The 21,780-nt window shown below is 39.9% G+C and overlaps 1 protein-coding gene across 1 annotated transcript; it reads left to right on the top strand.

Annotated features, from left to right (window-relative positions):
- Window positions 1–464: 464 nt before the first annotated feature.
- Window positions 465–21,354, top strand: xrcc1 (X-ray repair complementing 1). The gene is made up of 17 exons (XM_006791730.3): window positions 465–971; window positions 1,070–1,162; window positions 2,339–2,446; window positions 2,534–2,692; window positions 3,042–3,119; window positions 4,169–4,292; window positions 4,479–4,585; window positions 7,227–7,389; window positions 7,471–7,711; window positions 8,825–8,941; window positions 16,341–16,422; window positions 16,496–16,595; window positions 18,502–18,550; window positions 19,383–19,519; window positions 19,663–19,753; window positions 19,846–19,921; window positions 20,510–21,354. Exons 1-17 carry the CDS (start codon window positions 921–923, stop codon window positions 20,615–20,617), a joined length of 1,884 nt encoding a protein of 627 aa, XP_006791793.2. The 5' UTR covers window positions 465–920; the 3' UTR covers window positions 20,618–21,354.
- Window positions 21,355–21,780: the final 426 nt, after the last annotated feature.

Raw genomic sequence — 21,780 nt, forward strand, 5'->3', positions numbered from 1 at the left:
CTTCACTTTTTTTGTATGCATACTGAATCAGTATCATCCTATATTACATCTTCTAGAGCTTTCTTAGCTAATTTTATACTTCTGTAATTATGTGTATATTGCTGATCTCCAGTTTGATTTATGATGTACTCTCAATTTAAAAACACAACCTATTTTTGGGCTCTTTTTGTTGCTGGTGTAATGCATTTTTGCAGATATGGTGTTATCGAACACTGACAGCTGAAAGACTATGAATTCACAAGTCTAATGTACATTCTCCCTGCTCTGAGATCTTAAAGTGTTTGCTCACGACGTTTAAAAGTGTATATTTTGTCACAAAAGAGACAAACTGCGCAGGGTTGGAAAAGATTTCAAGAATAAGTGCTCTCTTTGAATGCCTCTTCACATGGTGACCGACTGGTGGCAATATAAACCTCTGTGACACAACAATTCAATCATAGAAGAAGAAAATAAACCTCTGATTGGATAGAAAAGTCGTTAGTCGGAAGGTACGTCATATCCTGGCGTTTACAGGCTTTTGGTGGGAAAATGTGTGCACCTTTACGCACATTTAACTCATAATCAAAATCTGTAGTATGAATTTTCTGTAACAGCAGAGTAACGGATATATGCCATGCATATAACGCTGTGAACAAATTACGCGGAACAGCCCTTTAGGTGTGCTAAAGTCACCAAAATCATTAGGGAGAGTTGCCTATTGTTTGTTAGCATGCTAACATGTTAGTCATCGGTTTATCTGACCAATAAGAAATTAAACTTTCAGGATTAAATCACTTCCAGTGGAGAGAAACTGGATGTGTCTTATGATTTGTTAGCCGTTTGCGATCGCTTCGTGGGGAGGCACGCGCCCGTTTGGTTTATGTGACTGATCAGTGAATCGATCAGCTTTTAGCCTGACGATCATCAGTAACAACAACGATATGCCAGAAATCAAACTCAAGCACGTCGTGTCGTGCACCACCGAGGACTCTGTAAGTTCAACATGATGTATTGCTTTTGTGAGATTTGTATGAAGAAAGCTGAGCTGTGAGGCTGCTTCATACTCACGTGTGTTGTGTTACAAAAACAGACGCACAAGGCAGACAACCTCCTGAGCTCTGACACGTACAGAAAGTGGAAAGCAGCCAGACCCGGGGAGAAGCAGATATCAGTCATTCTCCAGGTTTGTTTTGTTGTTGTTTTTGTGTGTTCAAGTGACACCAAACTAATTCAATAAAATGTGAGGTCTCGTTGATTAGATTAGTTAGATGGCAGATACTTACATATATTACATAAACACCAAATTACACACATGTAACTTTGGGAGAATCATACAATCTATTGAATTCAAGCAAACTTTTTGTATTTGCTTTCTTTACACTAAAAGAAGTTTACATGCAAATTATAATTATAAAGTGAATTTCAGACGGTGTGTTACCGTCCCTGGTCATAATCTGAGGTCCGCTGTCTCTGCTGCCAATCTCACAATCACGACTGAGAACTAATGGTGATCAAGCTTGTTCTGCTAGTGCGCCCACTCTTCAACGAATAGTCTCCTTGAAAAGATCAGTTGGCAAGCTCGCAATCATCTTTCAAATCTCTGCTTTTACTTTTAAAAAATATTTTTAAGTGCTCATATATTATAAAGATGCTTTCTGTACCCTCACCTTCAGTTATAATTGTTTCATCACTTTCTCCAAGTAATCACTTATATTAGCTTTTTTTCCCAATCTTGCCTTGTGAGGGGCAGCAGATGGCTGCTGGAGGTTTCTTCCTTTTAAAAGGGAGTTTTTCCTTCCCACTGTCACTAAAGCGCTTGCTCATAGGGGGTCATATGATTGTTGGGTTTCTCTTTGTATGTATTATTGAAGGATCTACCTTACAATATAAAACACCTTGAGGTGACTGTTGTTGTGATTTGGTGCTGTATAAATCAAACTGAATTGAAGCAGTTTGTAATTTTGTTTTGAAAGGTGCTATTAAATAAAGTTATTGCTACTGTTATTAGATAATGATGATCAAACATATTTAAAGTTATGCTTTGAGTTGCTCTAAATAATGTATTTATTTGTTACATCACCAAATAAAATCGTATACTGATACATCCAGGTACTTTTAACATTTCATTTGTTATTAAGCATGTCTTTCTTACCATACAGACAAATTTGGTGATATTTCCATTTATCTAGAAAAAGCTGAATTTGTCTTTATTGTGCAGAGATCAGACGGCTGAATGCCAGCACCACATGGTTTTAGATTAATTTGATTAATTAATAGTGTGTTGATTCTTCTCTTTTGGAAGTGTGTCCTGTGCTTCCTTGGGAAGTATTACCATGCAACTTTTACTTTTCTCCCTCAGTTTGAAAAGGAAGAGCAGGTGCACAGCATTGATATTGGAAATGAAGGTTCAGCTTTCATTGAGGTGTTGGTGGGAAATTCTTCAGCTGTCAGAGATCAAGACTATGAGGTATTCTTACAAATAATAATAATCGCACTTCCTGAATGCTGTAATGACTTCATTTCATCCAGTCTGATTTTAATCTCACTGTTTTAGGTTCTCCTGGTTACGTCTTCCTTCATGTCGCCCACGGAGAGCCGCAGTGGCACCAACATGAACCGTGTGCGTTTCTTTGGGCCCAACCAGCTGCAAAAGAGCACAGCTCAGGAGAAGTGGGACAGAGTGAAAATTGTGTGTAGCCAGCCTTACAGCAAGGTAAGTGTCTAAGAGTGTTTGATGTGTAGAGTGACAAGCCCTTTGTAATTAGCAAATATATCTATAATTAAGACGTTTATGGAATGATGACAGTGTCTGAATACAGCAGTGCAACAGGACCTGTTCTATAGTGTCAAATGAAAGCAACGTAATTGCGAGTAGCAGTGCAGCGTGGTTTTCCAGTTACGCTAACTTTATATTATGCAATAAAATATAAGCGCTGAGATGATCTTTCCAGATCCTTTGTCTCAGGTATCCTGTTGTTGAGGCACCGTTTGAAGTTGTAATGGAGTTTGAATTGTGTCTCTTTGATGGAAATATAATGTGAATCTGTCTTTGCTCTTTATAGAATATTGCATATGGGCTTGCCTTTGTTAAGTTTCATTCGCCACCTGACAAAAACGATCCTCCTCCAACTTCCTCCCCAGTAAGTACTCCACTGAGACCATGCACACCAATCAGGAAAAACAGTATGCCCTCTGATAGGTGACGTGAATAAGACCGATTATCTCTTCATCATGGCAACTGTTAGTGGGTGGGATGTATTAGGGAGCAAGTGAACATTTTACCCTCAAAGTTGATGTGTTAGAAGGAGGAAAAATGGGCAAGCAAAATGTTTGACACTGTCCAGATTGTGATGATACATCTCCAAACCTGCATCTCCTCTGGGGTGTTCCCACTCTGCAGCGGTCAGTATCTATCAAAAGTCGTTCAAGGAAGGATAAGACGTGATGGGGTCATCAATGCACAGACAAGCTACTGTACTTTAGCCTTTACAAAGCCTAATATTCTATTACACTAATAGAAAGTAAAAAATATGAACGCAGCTTTTGGATTGGAAAAAATTCTGACGTGCCTTGAAATGGAATTTTTCCAGGCCTACAGAAGGCTACAATAACGGCTTTCTCTGTCTCAACCTCACACTTTCCAAGTGTATGGGCTCGCTGACTCGTTTTTGGATCATATTAACTAAAATGTTAGTCTGGTCATACTATATTTCAAAATGTAGCTGTGGTATGAAACTCCACTGTGACACGCTGCCCTTCTCATCACATCTGTTTTTCTTTTAGCAACTGATGATGACGAACGGTGACAACTGTTGAAGTGTTGATGTTCATTCACGAATTCTGTGTCTCTTCAATGCCATCACCTTTCAAATGTTTTAAATCACACTCCAAGTTAATAATCTGTGCGACTTTGTTATAGTAAAATTCAAAATGTGCTTGGTGAGGTACTCTTTTACTTGAACGGGAATTTTTACTTGATTTATGTTTTTTTACTTTCGTTTATGCTGTAGTGGGAATTCAGCATAAACGCCTGACGCATTTGTTTTAGCACTTCCTGGATATTAATCTACTTTCTTACTCATGGACTCATTTGTCATGTTACAGCCTATTTGCTGTATTAGGGGAAATGCACTTCCATCTCTCTATCTTCCTTATTGCCTCTGAAGTCTTCCTTCTTCTGTCCTGTCAGAAACTGACAAAGCTGGGACAGTTCAGGGTGAAGGATGAGTCTCCTGCATCCGGGCCCAGCCTTCAACCTGGCAGTCTCTTCTTCAGTCGGGAGAACGCAACAAAGTCCAGCACTTCACTCAAAGGTAAATCCAATTATTTGAGTTTACCAGCTGCTCGAGGCCAGTTAAATTCTTTATGTTCACTGTAATAATAAAATTGTAATTTTGTTAAATAATAAAAAGTCAACAGAGCACTAATTAGTTTTAAAAGAAGTGATTTCAAAGACATTCTTTATGATCAGGCTGCTTTCTGCACCTCTCTCTCTGTAGCGTCTCCTCAGAGTGAGAAGATAAGCTACGCTGCTGCTGCTCTGCAAGCAAGCGGCAGCTCCCACTCATCAGGCCAGGCCTCGTCTTCCACCTCTGCCTCACCACAGGTAGTAAACACCCCCGCCCTCCACTTAATGGGCAGGAGGATTTTCTCTATATTTTGACCACATGAAAGTGGATAGTTTGTTTTAGTTTGGGATCTGTGGTATCATGTGATACAGTAGCATGGTGGCTCAGTGGTTAGCACTGTTGCCTTACAGTAAGAGGGTTCTGGTTTCAAACCCAGAAAGGTCACTTCTGCATAGGGATGGGTATCGTTTAGGTTTTATCCGATACCAGTACCAAACCGGTACTTTTGAAACGGTGCCGGTGCTTAAACGGTGCTTAAACGGTGCTTAAAGAATGGAGAACACAAAATTGGTCCAAAAACCTCTCATGTTCAGCTGTTTTTTTGTCAAAAGATAACAATGTTAGCCTTTTCTGCAGCTATGGGGGGATTTATGGCTATATGTTTGTATATATTTATGGATATATGGTATCACTCTTGGTTGGAAGCAGTGCTTAATCAATGGAAAAATCAATCAATCAATCAATCAATGGAAAAAACACAAACTTTGTCCAAAATCCTCTCATGTTTAACTGTTTTCCACTTTTTCTTTGGTCATTTTAGCCTTTTTGGCCAGGGTGAAGTTAGTATCTGCCATGAAACAAGAAGACAGCCGCATGTAACTACAACGGTGTTTGCTAGTTCAGCTTACATGCATTAATTTAATAACGTGGTTAGCGTAAGTAAATTACACACGAACAACATTAAGCTACTCACGCAGAGAAGAACGGCTGCTGCTGCATCATCATCCGTCATCATTTCTGCTACACTGGCTGGGCTAGGGGCCAGGACTCTCCTCTTCAGGTTCTTCGGGAATGTTGCTAACTCTGGGTCCGATAACAGGCACCACACCCGCAGTAGATGTTTTACCAAAATGCTATACGTCGCCAGGCGTTTCATCAGATTTGAGGAGTTACCTCCTTTGCACAGTATCACCTTAAAGCACTTGTTGCAGGCTGCTGAGTTTGCATCTTTTGCTGTGAAGTACAGCCAGACTTTGACCGCTTCGCCTTGGGCATTTTTAATCTGTAGCTCTGCTCTAAAAGAACGTACGTACCTGGGCCCGCCTACTACGCATGCAAAGGTAAAATGATTGGCTAGAATCCAAAGTGTGTGACATCTCAGGAAAAAAAAGCACTGAAATAAAGCCCCGAAATCTGCGCTGCTTTTCGGTCTGGTTACTACCGTTTATGTCAGAACGATACCGGTACCCATCCCTACTTCTGCATGGGGTTTACATGTTGTCCCCATGCTCACACAGGTTTTCTTTGAGAGCTGCGATGAGAATGAAAAACATCCCAGGTTAATGCTGCCTGTGGCAGCTTCTTAATCTTAAGAGTTTCACTTCCATCAAAGCTTTTGATCTAATAACTGAAGTAAAAATAGGTCAAGGTTGGAACCATTGTTACTGAGCACCTCTTTTCATAGAACTGCATCGGTTGAAGATCCTGGTTTCATTGAGTTATTTCCCCACATGACGACATGCACAGTCCTCATGGTTCATTGATAAGGAAATTTAAATCTGAGATGGAGGGGTACCTCTTGTTACCAGCACAGCCATTCCCCTTTAAGAACCTGTGTGTGATATAATTCCCTTGTTGTTTAGTGTGCGAGAAGCAGCTGGTGACAGAAGTGATTAAGTTCCCAGAATCACAATTAAAGGGTCTGAATATGCACAAGTTTCAGTGTAAGGCCGAGACCCCAAAACAAAGACTTTCTTCTTTCTTTCCCCTTAACAGTAAATATTAGAAGGTAATGAGCCAGTACCAGCACATCAGTATTTTAAACTTTCAGGGAGCCTTAAAAAACTTAAATTTCAAACTCTGAACAGCCTCTGGGGTGTCGATCAATAGCAACAATGGCAGAATACTTGAAACCGACTTTACCTCATAGAGGGCATTGATATGAACTATTTTGTAAATGCACGTATTTAAACTGGAGTAACGTTAGGCTAAGGCAGCTTGACTGAAAGAGAAATACACGTGTGCTCCCCGGTTTATTATCATGACAAAACCATATGGTTGAAAAATAGGAAACTGTTGTGAAATAAATTTACCTTCACCTCCAAGAAAGCCTAAAATACATTGTGTATTTTTTTTTCATGTGTACATGACACACATGAAAATGCACCATTGTTATTTTGCCTGAGGACACCTTGAGAAGGAAAGTAGGAGGGGCTCAGACACGTGGAAATGACAGCCGCATGTCACTTTGGCTTTTGAAAGGAAAATTGAATAAAAGCCACCTGCTGCGATGAGCTGCACAAATACATGCCTGTGCATAGTAAAGCCAGCTGAAAGCTACCCCTGTTAGATACAGTTGTGCACCTAAGTTTACAAATCCTGGTGAAATTTCTGATTGTTTCTGGCTTTGGATCATTTTTCTGTTTTGTTTTGATTTCATTGTCATTGTCAGTCCCTCATTTTCCACTTGTTAAATAGAATTTGAACAGTGCTGATTCTCTATTCCTTTATATATAAAGTTCCACTATGTTCTCCCACAGATCCTTCGATAATTCTTTTGCTTTCCCCATGACTTCATTGATTTTATCTATAGACTATAGTAATAATATAAACTGGTACAAGGTGTTAGCGGACTTCAGGCATGAAATAGTAATTTCAACTCTGAATTGTCACCTCTAGCCACCAGCAAAAAGGAAATTTGAATTCAGCAAAGAGCGACAATCTGCCCCCAGCCCTCCTCCCTCGAAGAAAAAAAGTCCATCTGGTTCACCTGAGGGTAAAGCCGCAACCCCCAAACACAAGCCGAGTTCAGTCAGTACACCCAGCCCAAGCACGGCCAAAGGTAACACAGTCTCGGAATCTTTGCAAGAAGTTATTTATTCATGTGGAGAACTTTCCTTGAGTTTTCTCATAATCTCTACAGCATCACCAGTTCAGAAGGCTGCTGACAGGAAGAGGGAGAGTGAGTCTAAACCTGAGCCTAAAACTAAACAGAAGGCAAAATCCCAGAAAGAGCAGCAGGTCCCATTCACCCGGCTCATGGAGGGGGTGGTGTTTGTCCTCAGTGGATTTCAGAACCCCTTCCGAGGGGAGCTGAGGGAAAAAGCGCTGGAAATGGGAGCCAAGTATCGACCCGATTGGACGCCTGACGCCACACATCTTATGTAAGTTGCTGAAAGGAATGGATTGGCATAATCTAGCATTCATAACTTTAATTCACCCCTGAATTTAATACTTGAATTTAATACTACTGAATTTAGATGAAAAGATTTATTCCATTGTCCGTGTCTGCTCAGTGAATGGGGAGCTAAAGCCTGCGGGTGGTTAGTGTATTATACAAAAAGTGGGAAACGGGGAGTCTGGTACTGTTCAAGGTTAACAAAACCTGCTTATCCAAACTTCTGAATAACTTATTGGTATTTCTGTCTTTGTGGTGGGCTAACAGCTGCAGGCTCTATCCTCTAGTCTTATGCTTTATGGACAGACATTAAAGTTATATCAGTTTTCTCTGCTATTTTTTAGGATTTTAGAACAGTAAAAATTTATAGTACCTACTGTTCCGAAGGACATTTGGGGTGTTTTTTCCTAGCCTCGTGCAAAAACTCACTTCATTTACAGCATTGTTGGGTTTAGTTGGCACCACCAACACAACATTAGTTTTACTAAAATATGGCTTTTATTTTACCACATCAGCTCAAGCTGTTAAGGACGTTGTTTACTGCTGTCCTTTGGTGTCAAGGACAACTCACAAATATAAGATTCACCAAGAGAATGCGCCGAGATAAATGAGCAAATGCAAAAGAGCTGCAGATAAGGCAAAAGATCAATTTGTGGTGAAACTGCAGAAAGTTGGCACATGATAAAAATGAAGGGAGATAAGCAGAAGGAAAACGTGTTCGAGCTATGCTTTTTATAAATAGTTTTAAAATTGAATGTTGAGTGAGACGTTCAAGCTGCAATATCATAATGATCTCTGAAAATAATCACGGTAAATAACGAGATCACGTTATCTTTCAACAAAATTTCAAACGTGCCTTGCAAGAGATCTCTGTTGTAATTGTTTCAGATGGGTTTGTGTGTGTGTGTGATTTCGATTATCATCTTTGAAAAAGATCAGAGTTTTGTGTAAAAGTCCTGTCAGCACTCGCAGTAATTCAGTTTGATTGCATCTTGATCTCTGCTGTCAGAACAGCCTGCTCTTGTTAGCGTCTCTTTACTGATGTAACCATACGTGTCTCCGTGTGTCCGTGCATCTCTTTCGACCCATTAATCTGCAGCTGTGCCTTCGCTAACACCCCCAAGTACAGCCAGGTGAAATCAGCGGGTGGAATCATCGTACACAAGGATTGGGTGCTGGATTGCCACAAGAGGAAGCAGAAAATCTCCTACAAAAGGTGAGTGTGAAAAATGCAGAGGATTATATAAAGAAATGATTTCACTTTAATAACAGACAGTGGCTCAAGCTTGACTACAGGAACTTTAAAAGGGCACTTCCACTCAGTGACAGCCGGGTTATAACCTGGAACATGTGTCCAACATTTGAATCCGCATCTGATTAAGGCCACGTCTGCATCTCTACATCACACGGTCTATGCAAAACACTCTGATTGATTAAATCATCCCAAAATACACCCCTCACAGCAGTGTTGGCCGCTTGCTGCAGAGAACATTATAACCTTGAACAGATGATCCCTGCTGTGATCACAAATTTAACCCACCCAACTCCAGCAGCTATCTAATTATAGGGCTCATTATAGGGGGAACCTTAGCAGCATCAAGGTCCTTCTGTCATCGCTCCACACAAATCTGTGTGTGCTGAATAATGTAGAGCTGAATGCTCATCTCAGGCAGTGGATGGCCCAAATTAATTGGGATTGGACTGCAATTTACTTTATGTAGCTGGGCCTTATAATATAAGGAGTCCTTTCATACTTGTTTTGTTGGCAGTGATTGCCTCTGGTTCGAAGTCGAGTCATGCAAGGTTCATTAAGCTCAGGCATATGTGAGTATATGAAACCTGGTATTCTATAAGCTGTACTAATTTTAATTACTGTTATTTGTAAGTAGTTTTGTGTACATCTCTCTAATGAATCAGCTTCATCCCTGTGTTGTATAGTAATAATGTTACTATACTGAAAACAATGGGCAGGTGGGGCTAGTGGTTTCTGAGAGCCCAATATTAAATACTGTACTCCATTGCTGCTTTTTTGTGGGAATTTACTGAACTGTTCTGCCTTTTTAAAGGGTCTTATCTTGAATGTAGTCAAGAAGACAGAATATATGTAAAAACACCTATTACTCATACCCTATAGCAATGGTCCCCAACCCCCGGGCCAAGGACCGGTACCGGGCCGCGAGAGTTGAGGCTCGGGTGTGAAATTTATGGTTTTCAGGGTTTTTATCAGTTTTTAGCGGGGGTTTTTTTTAAATCGTTTTTATCGTTAACTCTGTTTCTCTGGGTCTTTTTGCGTGTGTTCTGAATAAATCTAACTTTTTTTGGTACCTGTACTGGTTTTGTTGTATTTATCCACAAAGGCAGGTCCGTGAAAATATTGTCGGACATAAACCGGTCCGTGGCGCAAAAACACTTGGGGGCAGCTGCCCTTTAGTGTATGTCTAATAGAGGTATGTTGCAGTAACGCAGTACTGATGATAACCATGATATTTAATGCAGAACTGATATTGTAAAGAGAAGGTTCTGGGTTTGAATCCACCGGATGTCTAAGGATTAGGATTTGGGGTTCGGTGTGCAGCGTTTGCATGTTCTGTTCGGGTGCTCTGGCTTCCTTTCTCAGGCCAAAGACATGCATGTTAGGTTTGTGTGAGTGTGAGAGTGAAGTTTTCTGTGTGTTTGCTCTGCAGCAGACCTGGGACCTGTCTAGGGTGCACAGTGCCTGATATCGCATCAATATCAGACATGTGATAATATCCTAAACAACCCAGTGGCAGTACAGTTATAGTAAGAGATACACTTCTGACCCCCTTCCCTTTCTGTAGCCGCTTTACTGCAGCCTGAGTTTATCTACACACTTTATGGTTGACAAAGACGGATGACTACTCTTAATGGCCTACATTTATCTGTTTAACTCCTCGTACACAATATGAGACTCACCACCAAATGACAAGCAGTGGGGACGAAACAAACTATTGAAGACTTCTCAGATTATTTCCTCATATGCTGTCTGCTTCTGCATCAGGCTTTACGGGTTTCACCTAACACTGCCTGCTGTGTTAACATTCACCAATGTGCTTTAAGCAGCTTGCTTGGTTACCCGCAGTTTCAGCTAACTGCTTACATGATAATAAAAACTACGAAAATCCAATAATTGTAAAGCGTGTCGTATTCGAAATAATTTTCTCTGAGCTGTCCAGACTTTTTCAGAAAATAACATCACAAACAGGAAGGATTGCATGGCTGAAGATAAAATAAGATGCGATGTGGTTCGCTACTGTTCGATGTAGTCAAAGTTAAATTTCATGTTGAGTTGACAGGAGGATTTTTTGAAAAGTGATCATTTGATAGTACTTTTTCTTTGGCTGATGCTTTGTTCCACAAAATCAGGACTAGATGACTGCTGCTGCAACATCCAGATGCAACATCCTTGATGTCATTACTTTGGAAAGTAATGACATCAAGGGAAGGGTGTTCAGGGTTCTGTCACAGGCAGCATCAATCAATGATTTAAAAACGTATCTTGTACTTGAATTAATTGTGGATCTGCATGGTGATTGATGATAGTCATCAGCACCTCCTAATCATTCAAACCCTGCAGATACTCTAAATCAAAGATTCACATTCATTGCCTGTTTTTACACTGAGCACGAATGCCAGTGCACATTTACACAGTGAGCTCCTAGTTTAACGTTTTCATCATTAAAACTGAAAATGTCAGCTCACTAATGACCTTGTTATGTTTGCATCAAACCTCGTTTGTAACACCATGAGAGTTTTCATAATTACATAATATATAAGTAACGATGTAATGAAATGACTCCATAATGGAAAAGAAGCGTCAGATTTCGGCTCTGTCTGCATCCCAGGAATGCACCCGGGAATGTCTCAGATGTAATTAATGAGCCCTCCTTTGCTTATAATTAGGTGTGACTATCAGTAGGTGTGACTGTCAGTTCTCAGAGATCGTCGCGGCGATGCGGCAGGGCATACCTCGTAGATAAAACAGGTGCGCTGAAATCTGATATTTTTCACGTCGAACTTCAAAGCTGTAAATGAAAGTGGCCAGAGTTGCGGTGTGATGAGATTTCTCTAGACAGCTACAGTCTGCATATGAGGCACGCGAAGAATGTGAGAGATTGAGGAAAGCTTTTTAAAATAAAATACTGCTGAAGGGCACAACGTGGAAAAATCTGATCTTTATTTTACGATTCTCAAAAAGTAAATTCAAATGAAAAGTTGACTGCAGCCTGTGTCGTCATTCGCCCTAACGCTCCCCTTTCTGTATCAATTTGTGATAGTAGAGAAGATCTCTCGCCCCCAGTCTGCTTCCCCCTCTCCCGTTGTCAGAATAATCCATTCCCCTGCCCAGCTCCGCTATTGTGCAGCCTGTGGAGTGTGCGGCTTTGATGTATCTTTTATTTAAAAGCTGCATCTGCTATGGGTAATTAAAGGGACCACTTACTTTGATGATGACAAGTACCCAAACAAATACGCACACTCCCACTCAAACTGTTGCTCTCAACGTGCACGCAAACACCGAGCGTCTGAAGGCGAATGCTCACCTTCACTGTTTCCTGACATGCATGCGGATCATGTCATGTATTTGTTAATGAACCTGTGACATCAGCTAAGCACCCAAGAAATGCTTTCTGCACATTCATTACCCAATCAGTGAGAATCCAGGCAGAGGAGGAGAGAAGGTGCATATTTAGATCCAAAGCATCCAATCAAAAAAGAACTCAGTGAGTAAATATATTTCTCAATTAATCACTGCTTTTTAGCAACGTCTGAAGGAGGACCTGGAGAATACTGCTATATTGCTGCCAGCACAGCAACGGAATTGCATTTTAATTAATTTAAAACACAAAGCTCTTTCAAACACTTCACTGCACCGTGTTTTGCAAAAAGCATAGAAGTGAATCAAGTGAGGTTATCTATTTATTAAAAATTAGTTTAACAATACAATTCTTCGTATCAGAAACCTTTTTTTCCACCAACAAACAAAAATAAGATATTCACAAAATAAAAAAAATGTAGAAATTTAAGGACTCACAGATGAGAAGCTTTAAGATAAAAAAAAAAAAAAAAAATCAACAGCATTTCTGCCTCATTCATTGTGACTTTAAAGGTTTGATAACACAATCTCATTGAAAGACGCTGATATTGACAGAGTATCATGTTGGGCTAAAAGCAGTGGCAAAGAAGTGTGTCTGTTATTTTTAAAACTTTGAGCGATTAATGATAAATTCTTTGATGCCCCTTTTCGAAACCCCGACTGCAAGGTGATATATTAAAGTTGATATTTTTGCTATGCATTGCTTTCCTAGTCGAGGGAATTTTACCTACTTGAACGTTTAAAAAATAAATTCTTTGTTTTTTTTAACCTCCTAAGACCCGAACTCTTCCACGACATGCATTTTTAATTTCTATTTGATATTTGGGTATATTGGGGCCCGATGAATGTAAAAACAAAGATTTTTTTTTAACCTTATTTTTGTTTTTAAGAAAAATAAGAGCCACATATGAGGATATTCGTTTAAAATTTCAATAGAACAGTAGCAGCATAATGTCCTCGTAAGTGGATATCAGGCCCATGTAGAGCAAAATTGAGTATTTTAGTCTAAATAACCCAAAATGTGATGTCCACATATGTGGACGCCAGGTCCTAGGAGGTTAAACCTTGAGCTACATATTCTTTCTTTTAAAAAGTCTTCCATAAAAAATCATTGAATTTTTGTCAGTAATATAAAAGTGTTTATTCTTTTACATTTCGTGTTACGTAAAGTTACGTATCAGCTTTTCATTATTGAGCAGATCGAGCTGCTTAACAACTCTCGCTATCTTAAGAAGCCATTTTTCAGTTGTTTCTTTAGCCCACGTTGTCCTTTTTCTTTATCCAATTTTCTGGACACTGAGTTTTATAACACGAGTAAGCATAGGTCAGTAAAACTCCCTGTGGAAACGATTACACCATAACTGTGGCATTTCAACTCTCTGCACTTCACATTTCCAAGCTAATAAAGTCCATCTGAATTTATATGGCTTGAGGGAAAATGCAGAAAAGGTGGGCAGAAATAAAACGTTATCACTGGACGCTTCCTATTTATATGAAGGGGATAAATAGCATAAATAGAAATAAAAATACAAGTGAATTGCACATTTCAAGTATTGAGGTCTATTGCACCGTTGACTATTAACAAAAGGTATTGCACAGGTTAGGTGTTGTCGGTGGAGTTTATTGGACCATTTAGCTTATTTATTCTCTGTACAATCTCTTAAAGTTTTCAGAAAACATTTTAACAATGAAGTAATTTTTGGAAATGTTCCTAGATGTTCGTTTTACCAGTCTGTTAAACAGAAATTTGAATTTAGACTAATCCAACTGTTCTTAAGAGTCTGACTGGGAGTAATTTTAGCAGTAGTATAGCTATGGCAGTGCTTGGTATCTGCCCAAGAGGGTATTTTTCTTGGTAGCTTTTGCCCTGCCAATAGAAATGACATTTAGCATCACAATAACATTCACAACAAGATGGAGAAAATCATGATTGCATCTTTGTGTTTGGTCCGGTTGAGTGTCAGTGAGAAGACTTATTCACCTTGTAGTTGGCAGTGTCGTCCGCCTGGTGCTACAGTAGATGTGGCACAGATGGAAGAGCAGAGAGTGGTGCGACTCCTGTAATCATTTGCCTTTGTTTTCTTACTGAATCCGTTTGCTCTTTGTAGGTATGAAAAGTACAGAAAATCACAAATTTAATTACATGTATGTTTTAAAAAAGGTGGACTTCATCACTGATCCGTTCCCGTAGTTCTTTAATTTTTAGAGCAAACTACAGCTGATGTTTATGTAGATATCTTTTTATTGCGCTGCAACAACATATGCGTACATGTAGACCAGTGTTTCCCGTCACTGTTGGTGTGCCGTGAAAGATTATCTGGTTCCACCTGATTAGCACTTTAAGCGACCTGCTTGAGTAACGGGCAGAACAATTACCTTCTCTTCCACCAGAGGACAGTGCAACTTCTTGATCCAATTAAATGGGCTGCGAACTGCCAGTAAAACAGAAGAAGACGAAGAAGAAATTACATAATCATGCTGCAAGTGGGACAATTCAGCTTAGCAATCGATAAATATTTGAAAAGAATATGCCATATTCTGTTGGTGATATTTTTGTTTGTTGGTGTGCCGTGTGATTTTTCTAATGTGAAATACGTGCCGTGGCTCCAAAAGGTTGGGAAACACTGATCTAGACTAATCATCATACACTGCCCAGCCAAAGCAAAGGTCAAAATAATTGCACACATGTTGTGGCATCACTTTGATCAGCTCTCAGTATTTATTTTCATCCAAACTTGCATTAATATTTCATAAAAGATCTCGTATTGATGCAGAGTTGGACTGCTGCTTAAATTCTTTCTAGCACATCCCAAACAGTCTCAGTGGGGTTGAGCTCTGGATGCAGTGGTGGTCAATCAGTGCGTGAAAATGACGTCTCATGGGTCCTGAATCGCTCTTTCACAGTCTAAGCCCATTGAATCCCGGCATTGTTATCTTGGAATATACCCATGCCTCAAGGAGAGAAATAAAATCAATTGATGGAAAAACCTGAACATTCAGTATAGTCGGTTAGTCAGCTACTCATTTTTTAGCACATCTTGCTGAACCGATCCTGACCATCCAAAGATCATAACACTGCTCCTGCAGGCATGTGCAGCCGGCTTTAGAAATGATGGGTGCAGCACTTCATCCACCTCTCCTCACCCTGATGCCCCCCATCACTCCGAAAAAGGACAAATCTGGAGTCATCAGACCACTGGGGATAGGGCTCCATTGATCCCTATTTAATTTAAACCCTTCTCCCTCATTGCTCCACAATGATAAGTGCATTTTTTGATAGTGCATTTCTCCACAGTCCATATTGTAGAGTAATATAGCAGGTCAGAACAAAACTAAAAGAGCTTTTCTTCCCAGTTTCAACTCTTCTGTTGCATAATTAGATCATATTACACTAAACCTTTTTAATACAGATTAAAGGAGTTTAGAAATGTAACAGCTGTAATTGTTAAAAACTATACTATTGTATTGTTTTACTAAATGAAAAACAAATAAAGCAGGAAGGAATTTTAAAGAACAAATGAGTGTGATTTATGACTTTGCCAGCTCTTATCTTTGTGAGATAGGTTGCCTTAATTCACATAGAAAACTGAAGTTGTTTTCACTGAGTGCTTCAGATGATCCACTTGTGATTGAGAGTAATTGGTGAAAAAAAAAAAGACCAGCCAACCGCCCAGGAAAATGTATTGTTTGTTTTTTTGGGACAGAAGTTTTTGTATTTCTGTCCCCCCTGTAGAGAACTAGATTTCTCCCACTATGCAAACTTCAAAGTATGTAATACACCGACTGTGGTAATGTTTTAAACATTAGGTCGTTAATCTGTCAGCTAAAAAAATATTACCATCTTGTTGAAATTTGTTTTTTTTTCTCCCACTCATCTGACAAGGGATTGTTGCAGTTTGAGTCATGGCACAAGTAGAGCTGATTGGGAACAAGATATGTTGAGCAAAGGTACTTTACTCTTTGGTCTTTAATCATCCTGACACTGTTTTGTTTTTTTCTGTAGGTTTCTGATGGATGGACCCGAATCGAGCTCAGAGAGTGAAATGGAAGTGGACGACGAGAGCGAAGAGGAAATGAACACAAAGGTAAATTTGTTTTTTTAAGTGAGCATATAAATATAATCGAATGTCAGGTTTAAAGCTCCCTGCTGCTTTGCAGACGCCGCAGAAGAAGGAGAAACAAGTCACGGCCAAAAAGACGCCAGAGAAGAAGGAGGAAGATGATGAGTATGCTGGCTCCACTGATGTGGATGAACCAGGTTTGCATCAAGCGCTTTTTAATGTGACTGAACTTTACCTGACATTTCTGCCAGCATCAGTATTTCGGCTTAACTTTCTTTAAGGCTGTTATAGGGATAAAAGTCGAGCACATCATTGCAGAAACATCTACAAAATGAAAGCAATGTAAAACCTTTTTTAATGTTATTCAGCTGACTTAGAACCAAGGTTTGCCCAAGACAAATAGACTGAAGGAAATGACGGGATGGGGATGGTCGGTTCAATGATCAGGTGAAATGGACGAAATTGAAAAATGACAGCCAAGTTAAACAGGCAATTACAGTTTGAATCAAGTGCCAGAAATAGGAACAAAAACCAAAAACAAGCAAAAAGGAAAAAGAAAGTATTCTCTTCCAACATTAGAGCGTCATGCACAGACCTGTGTCAGTGTATCTTTGAGTCTGCTTATCGGGTAATATCATTTACAGCCCTGTTTCCTCATCTGTTGTATAAGATTTCAGTAAAAACACAATAACAATTTTTTTCTTTAAAAATTTAGCAGCTAAGATTTTGAATATATTACATCAGGATCCCCCTGCATGACCTTTTGATCTACACAAACTTATCAGAGGTCTTACTGAGACCTGCTCTGTGAGAATCAATCACAGTGAAGGAAACTACAAACCTAAAGGTCTGGAACTCTAAATTTAAAGCATACTTGTTAATTAAATTCATTTTAATGAATAAACAAGTAAACCTTCATTTGTATATCTGCATTGAAAAGATCTGGGAGCTGAGACTCATGGAAAATGATTCATTCTGTTTCAAATAACTAGAGATGGAGAGGAGGGTCACACGTGAGCTGAAGAGGACAGAATGGATAGAGAGGAGGCCAGGGGACAATTTGAGAGCCCAGGGATTAGACAAAAGGGACGGCCTTTATAAAGCACTTGGAAATGGATGAGATGGCAGCACTGCCATTTTAAAAAATAAATAAATAAATAAAAAGAACAGGAACAACATACTTACTGTAGATGCAATTTGAGGTGAGGGGAAAAAAAGAACAGGGGTAAAATGTAATCACCATAAAGGGACTTGAGCATGAATCTCATTTCTATGTTAATACGAGAGCCAGAAGTAAAGTGCTGAGGTGCATCAGAGAGGACAGACAGCAAGGGCTGACCCACCGAACACGTACATGATGACAGACAGCTTTTTAATTAGACCACCTTCTCCTTTTCCCGTCAACAACACAGGATTATACGGTGGTGGCAGATGTTGCAGGCAAGTTTACATCTACTCAAACTCTAATGTGCAAATTAAAGGAAAAACCTGATCTGACGGGATCTGATGGCTTGTGCTGTCAGGGGGGGGCGGCGTCACTTGGTCCACTTAACCTCACAGATTTGTTCTCAGATGACCTTTATTCTGCGGTGGCACAGAGAGTCGATAAATGGCTAAAAATGATGGAAATCCCATGCTGTGGCTTTTGCGAGTGTTAGACGGCTTTCCGCCCAGTCGTCACCAAACACCAAATGAGAAAATATCTTTTGGAAGAATGGCGCTTCATCGTTCCAGCGGGGTGCAAGAGAACTGAAACATTGATGCTGTCAAAGTTTTTTTGGCAGAAATGGCTACTCGCTATTTGGAACTCGGGTACTCATTAAAAAGCAGATTCGCCTGGTGTGTTTTTTCGCTCCCATCTGTGCTCGATGAGAATTGTAGAAAGCATAATGGCAGCATAACAATCTCAATCTCCAGGTGACCAGAATTTAAATTTTTTCATTAGTTTAAGATTAGGGTCATAGAGCGGTCACAGTATTTTGTGTTGTCGGTGAACTCAGTGAAGGCAAAATTGTGTTAAATACAAAACTCGTTACCAACATTTTCAGGCAAACCTGGCGAGTTTAATCACACTTATTAAAAAAAAATGTCTCATTCTCCCAGGAGGCGATGATGATGAATCTGCAGTGGACACAGAGGATGAGCTGCAGAGGTAAACAGGACAAATCATTTTGATTATGCTGTTTGTAATGCTCATTCTTCGATAACTAATTCTTATTTGATTGTTAGGGTGCTCTAGTCTTATTTTGATTAATAATTTTACAGTAACGTGTTTTCTTTCTCACCGAGCCAGTTTTTCTCCTGCTGTTTCCAGAGCATTTCATTGTCTTTTAGGTCACAATGAGCTGCAGTTTTACTATTTTCCTTCAGCATTACTGCCGTAATCAGCGTCGTTTTTGCAGACGTTGCAGTAAAAACATATGATGTAATGTAAAAACCCGCTTTATGCTACTTTTCCAGCACCATTCAGCAGATTAAATGAACTCCTAGCTTTCTGCAAAGACACTCTACTGAATAAATTAGGAGTCTATCTGCTCCCTCAAGATGTTTATGGGAGAAGACATAATATTCTTAACCAGAACGGCTCTTTAATAAACAGTTTTGGGCACATTAGCCTTTAAAAGAGATACTGCTGTACTAAAGTAGCCTATAGTGTTGTCATGACTAAATCTATATTGACTTTATGACTATATTGCTGATGTTATATATAATATGTATATCTTACTTGTTACATTTAGTCCTAAATGCAGTTAAAACAACATTATATCCTTTTTAAAATTTCTCCATGGTCTTTAGCTGATCCGTTAGCGAGATTCCCTGGATTTCCTGAGCGAAAATAATGAAAAGATTCATTAAATGTGTAAAAAAGACAGCAGACCTGTGGCCCCTGCTAGAACGTGGCCACACAATACCAAGAAAAAAAAAACATCTTTTGAGAGCAGGCTTGTTAAGATGTAGGATAAAGAGGTTTGTTCTTGTGAAAGGGTGGAAGAGGGGAGAAAACAGAAGAAAGCAGCAACAGAAGGAACAGTGGTGAAGGACGAGGATCCGTACGGGGGGTCGACGGATGAAAACACAGACGCTGAAGCTGAAGAGGATCATCCCATCCCCGAGCTCCCAGGTATGCATCGATTAGTTCCCATCCAGCTCCTGGCAGCTTGTGTTTTGCTTTCTTTATTTTTCCTCCTCTTTTCTTATAATTTTCCTACAGACTGTGTTCCACTCTTCTTGATCTTTTGCTTCCCACTTTGTCTTCTCTTCTAGATTTCCTAAGCGGAAAACACTTTTTCCTCTACGGTAAATTCCCCAATAACGACAGACGACTGCTATTACGATACATTGTTGCCTTTAATGGGTAAGAAAGACTTTCAGTGGTTATTCCCAATGGACAAAAAAAGACAATCTGTGCAATTATAACTGTAATTTATGTCCCTATCTTTGCTGCAGAGTGATCGAGGACTATATGACAGAGAAGGTGCAGTTCGTGGTGACCAGTGAAGGGTGGCACGACTCCTTTGAAGACGTGAGTCGTACCGTCTTTTCTCTTTTTCTTTGAAAATAAGCAGCCACAACCAAATAAACATGTCTAACAGGGGCTTAAAAAGATTTCATATTCGGTGTACCCGTGTGTGGAAGCTTTTTATCTTTTACTCCCACAGTCAAGACAATTTTGTAAAGGAAATTGCTTCACTTAACTTTTTGTCAAGTGTTGCTTTATTATACAGTGTGCACAGCTAAAAATAAAAAAAGGGAAAGGAAACACCCTTTAAATGTTCCACTCCAAGCGTTATCAGCCCGGAGTTCTGAGGCCTTTTCATTTACGCAGTATACACCTACTATTTTGCAAGGTGTAATCATATAAAAGTACTGAAGCAAACTGGGAAGCACTTTAGCATTCCCAGGACAAATTCAGCAGCAGTGGGGACTAGTACCTTTCAAGTGTAGGTTACTATGGTTTCCAGCCATTTGCGTGCCTTTTTAGCATTTGAATTTGCAGCTTAGGTACAGGTTGAAGGGTTTTAAAGGCTTTACACCTCAGCCTGACTGACCATTTGTAATGCAAGCACATGACGTGACTGCGCTTCTTGCTTTTGCTCTGACTTCCTCGCAGGCGCTGATGGAGAACACCAATCTGAATTTTGTCAAACCGGAATGGATTTATGCAATCAGTGCACGACAAAAGATGCTGCCCTATCAGCCCTACACCGTCGTCCCCTGAACTATACACTGTATGCAGCGTGCGGCCGCACTCTCACCCCTCATCCTGATGAAGGAGCAGCAGGGAAAGCCATAAACACATTTTCCGTTTCAGATAAACAGCTACACTTTCAAAGAGCAATAAGTCAACTGTTTGTTATTATCGATGCCTTTATATTGGACTTCATATTTGATATACATATAATTTCTCCACCTCAAGCAGTTCTCTCTGCAAATGTTTTCAACTTTCGGCCAAGCTCTGCAGACTGTCCACTACATAGTGTTTCTTTCTTGAGGTTATTGTTAGGATTAAGTATAGGTTTATTTTTAGATTGCGCTCTCGAGGGTCGTTAGCCCCAGCTTGGCCAGGAACCAATTTCATCATCTCCACCATCATCATCATCATCCATGTGCTGCTGAGTCTCTTGGGCTTTGTGAATGAAGCAGACACTCTGGCTCAGGACTTGTTTGAATTTCTCACTTCCTGTGCTGCAGTTTGTTGCTGCTCGCTTCGGCTACCTCAGGCACTGTCTGGAAATGAGTTATCACCCTGTCCTGACAGCCAGCAGCACTGATAATGCACCATTTGTGTAAGTGGGAAGACTATTATGAAAATGACCCAAAGTCAGGTGAAAGATGTCAGTTATGGAAGGTTACGGCCATGGGAAAAAAGAAGAAACTGAACATTTTTGTTCTTCGTTTTATTTGATTTATTTAAAAAAGGGATAACATTATTATAGGCTGAGGACATAAAACAGACATCAGTGTCGGCGTCCTTTTTAAGATTCTCATTAATTCAAGTGCAAGTGTCCAGCTTAACATCTCCTTTGCTGCTTGGCCAAAGTGGCTTGTTCAGTTCTCTGTCTCAAACTTCTTTCTCCTTGTAATACCTAATTATTTTGTCTAAATAAAAAAAAAAGATTTTTAATTAAAAACTTTGCTCTCTTTTCTTTTTATTAATCAAACTGTCTCTGCACTGAGCTGCTCTCATTTCTTTCTCTGCCTTCACTTGTGTTTGCAGCTCGAGAGGCACTCTTCCTTTTCATTCCTTCTGTGATCTCTAGTCCTCTCTCCTCTCTAATTTACTTCTCCTCCTGTTTTGTGCCCTGGAGCCACTGGGTCTTCTGCTCTCTCAGTCAAGGGGATTAGAAAGATGCTATGTGCATGAGAGACAGGTGAAGGAGT

This window comes from Neolamprologus brichardi, chromosome 11 (genome assembly GCF_056152115.1).
Source record: "Neolamprologus brichardi isolate AB-2024 chromosome 11, ASM5615211v1, whole genome shotgun sequence".
Lineage (NCBI taxonomy): Eukaryota > Metazoa > Chordata > Actinopteri > Cichliformes > Cichlidae > Neolamprologus > Neolamprologus brichardi.

Excerpts from the sequence above, each read along its gene's own strand:
- xrcc1 (XM_006791730.3), top strand. The coding sequence starts at position 921 with ATGCCAGAAATCAAACTCAAGCACGTCGTGTCGTGCACCACCGAGGAC. Across the intron at positions 7,390-7,470 it reads CAGCCCAAGCACGGCCAAAG|CATCACCAGTTCAGAAGGCT; the intron begins GTAACACAGTCT and ends TAATCTCTACAG. Across the intron at positions 18,551-19,382 it reads ACAGAGGATGAGCTGCAGAG|GGTGGAAGAGGGGAGAAAAC; the intron begins GTAAACAGGACA and ends TTCTTGTGAAAG.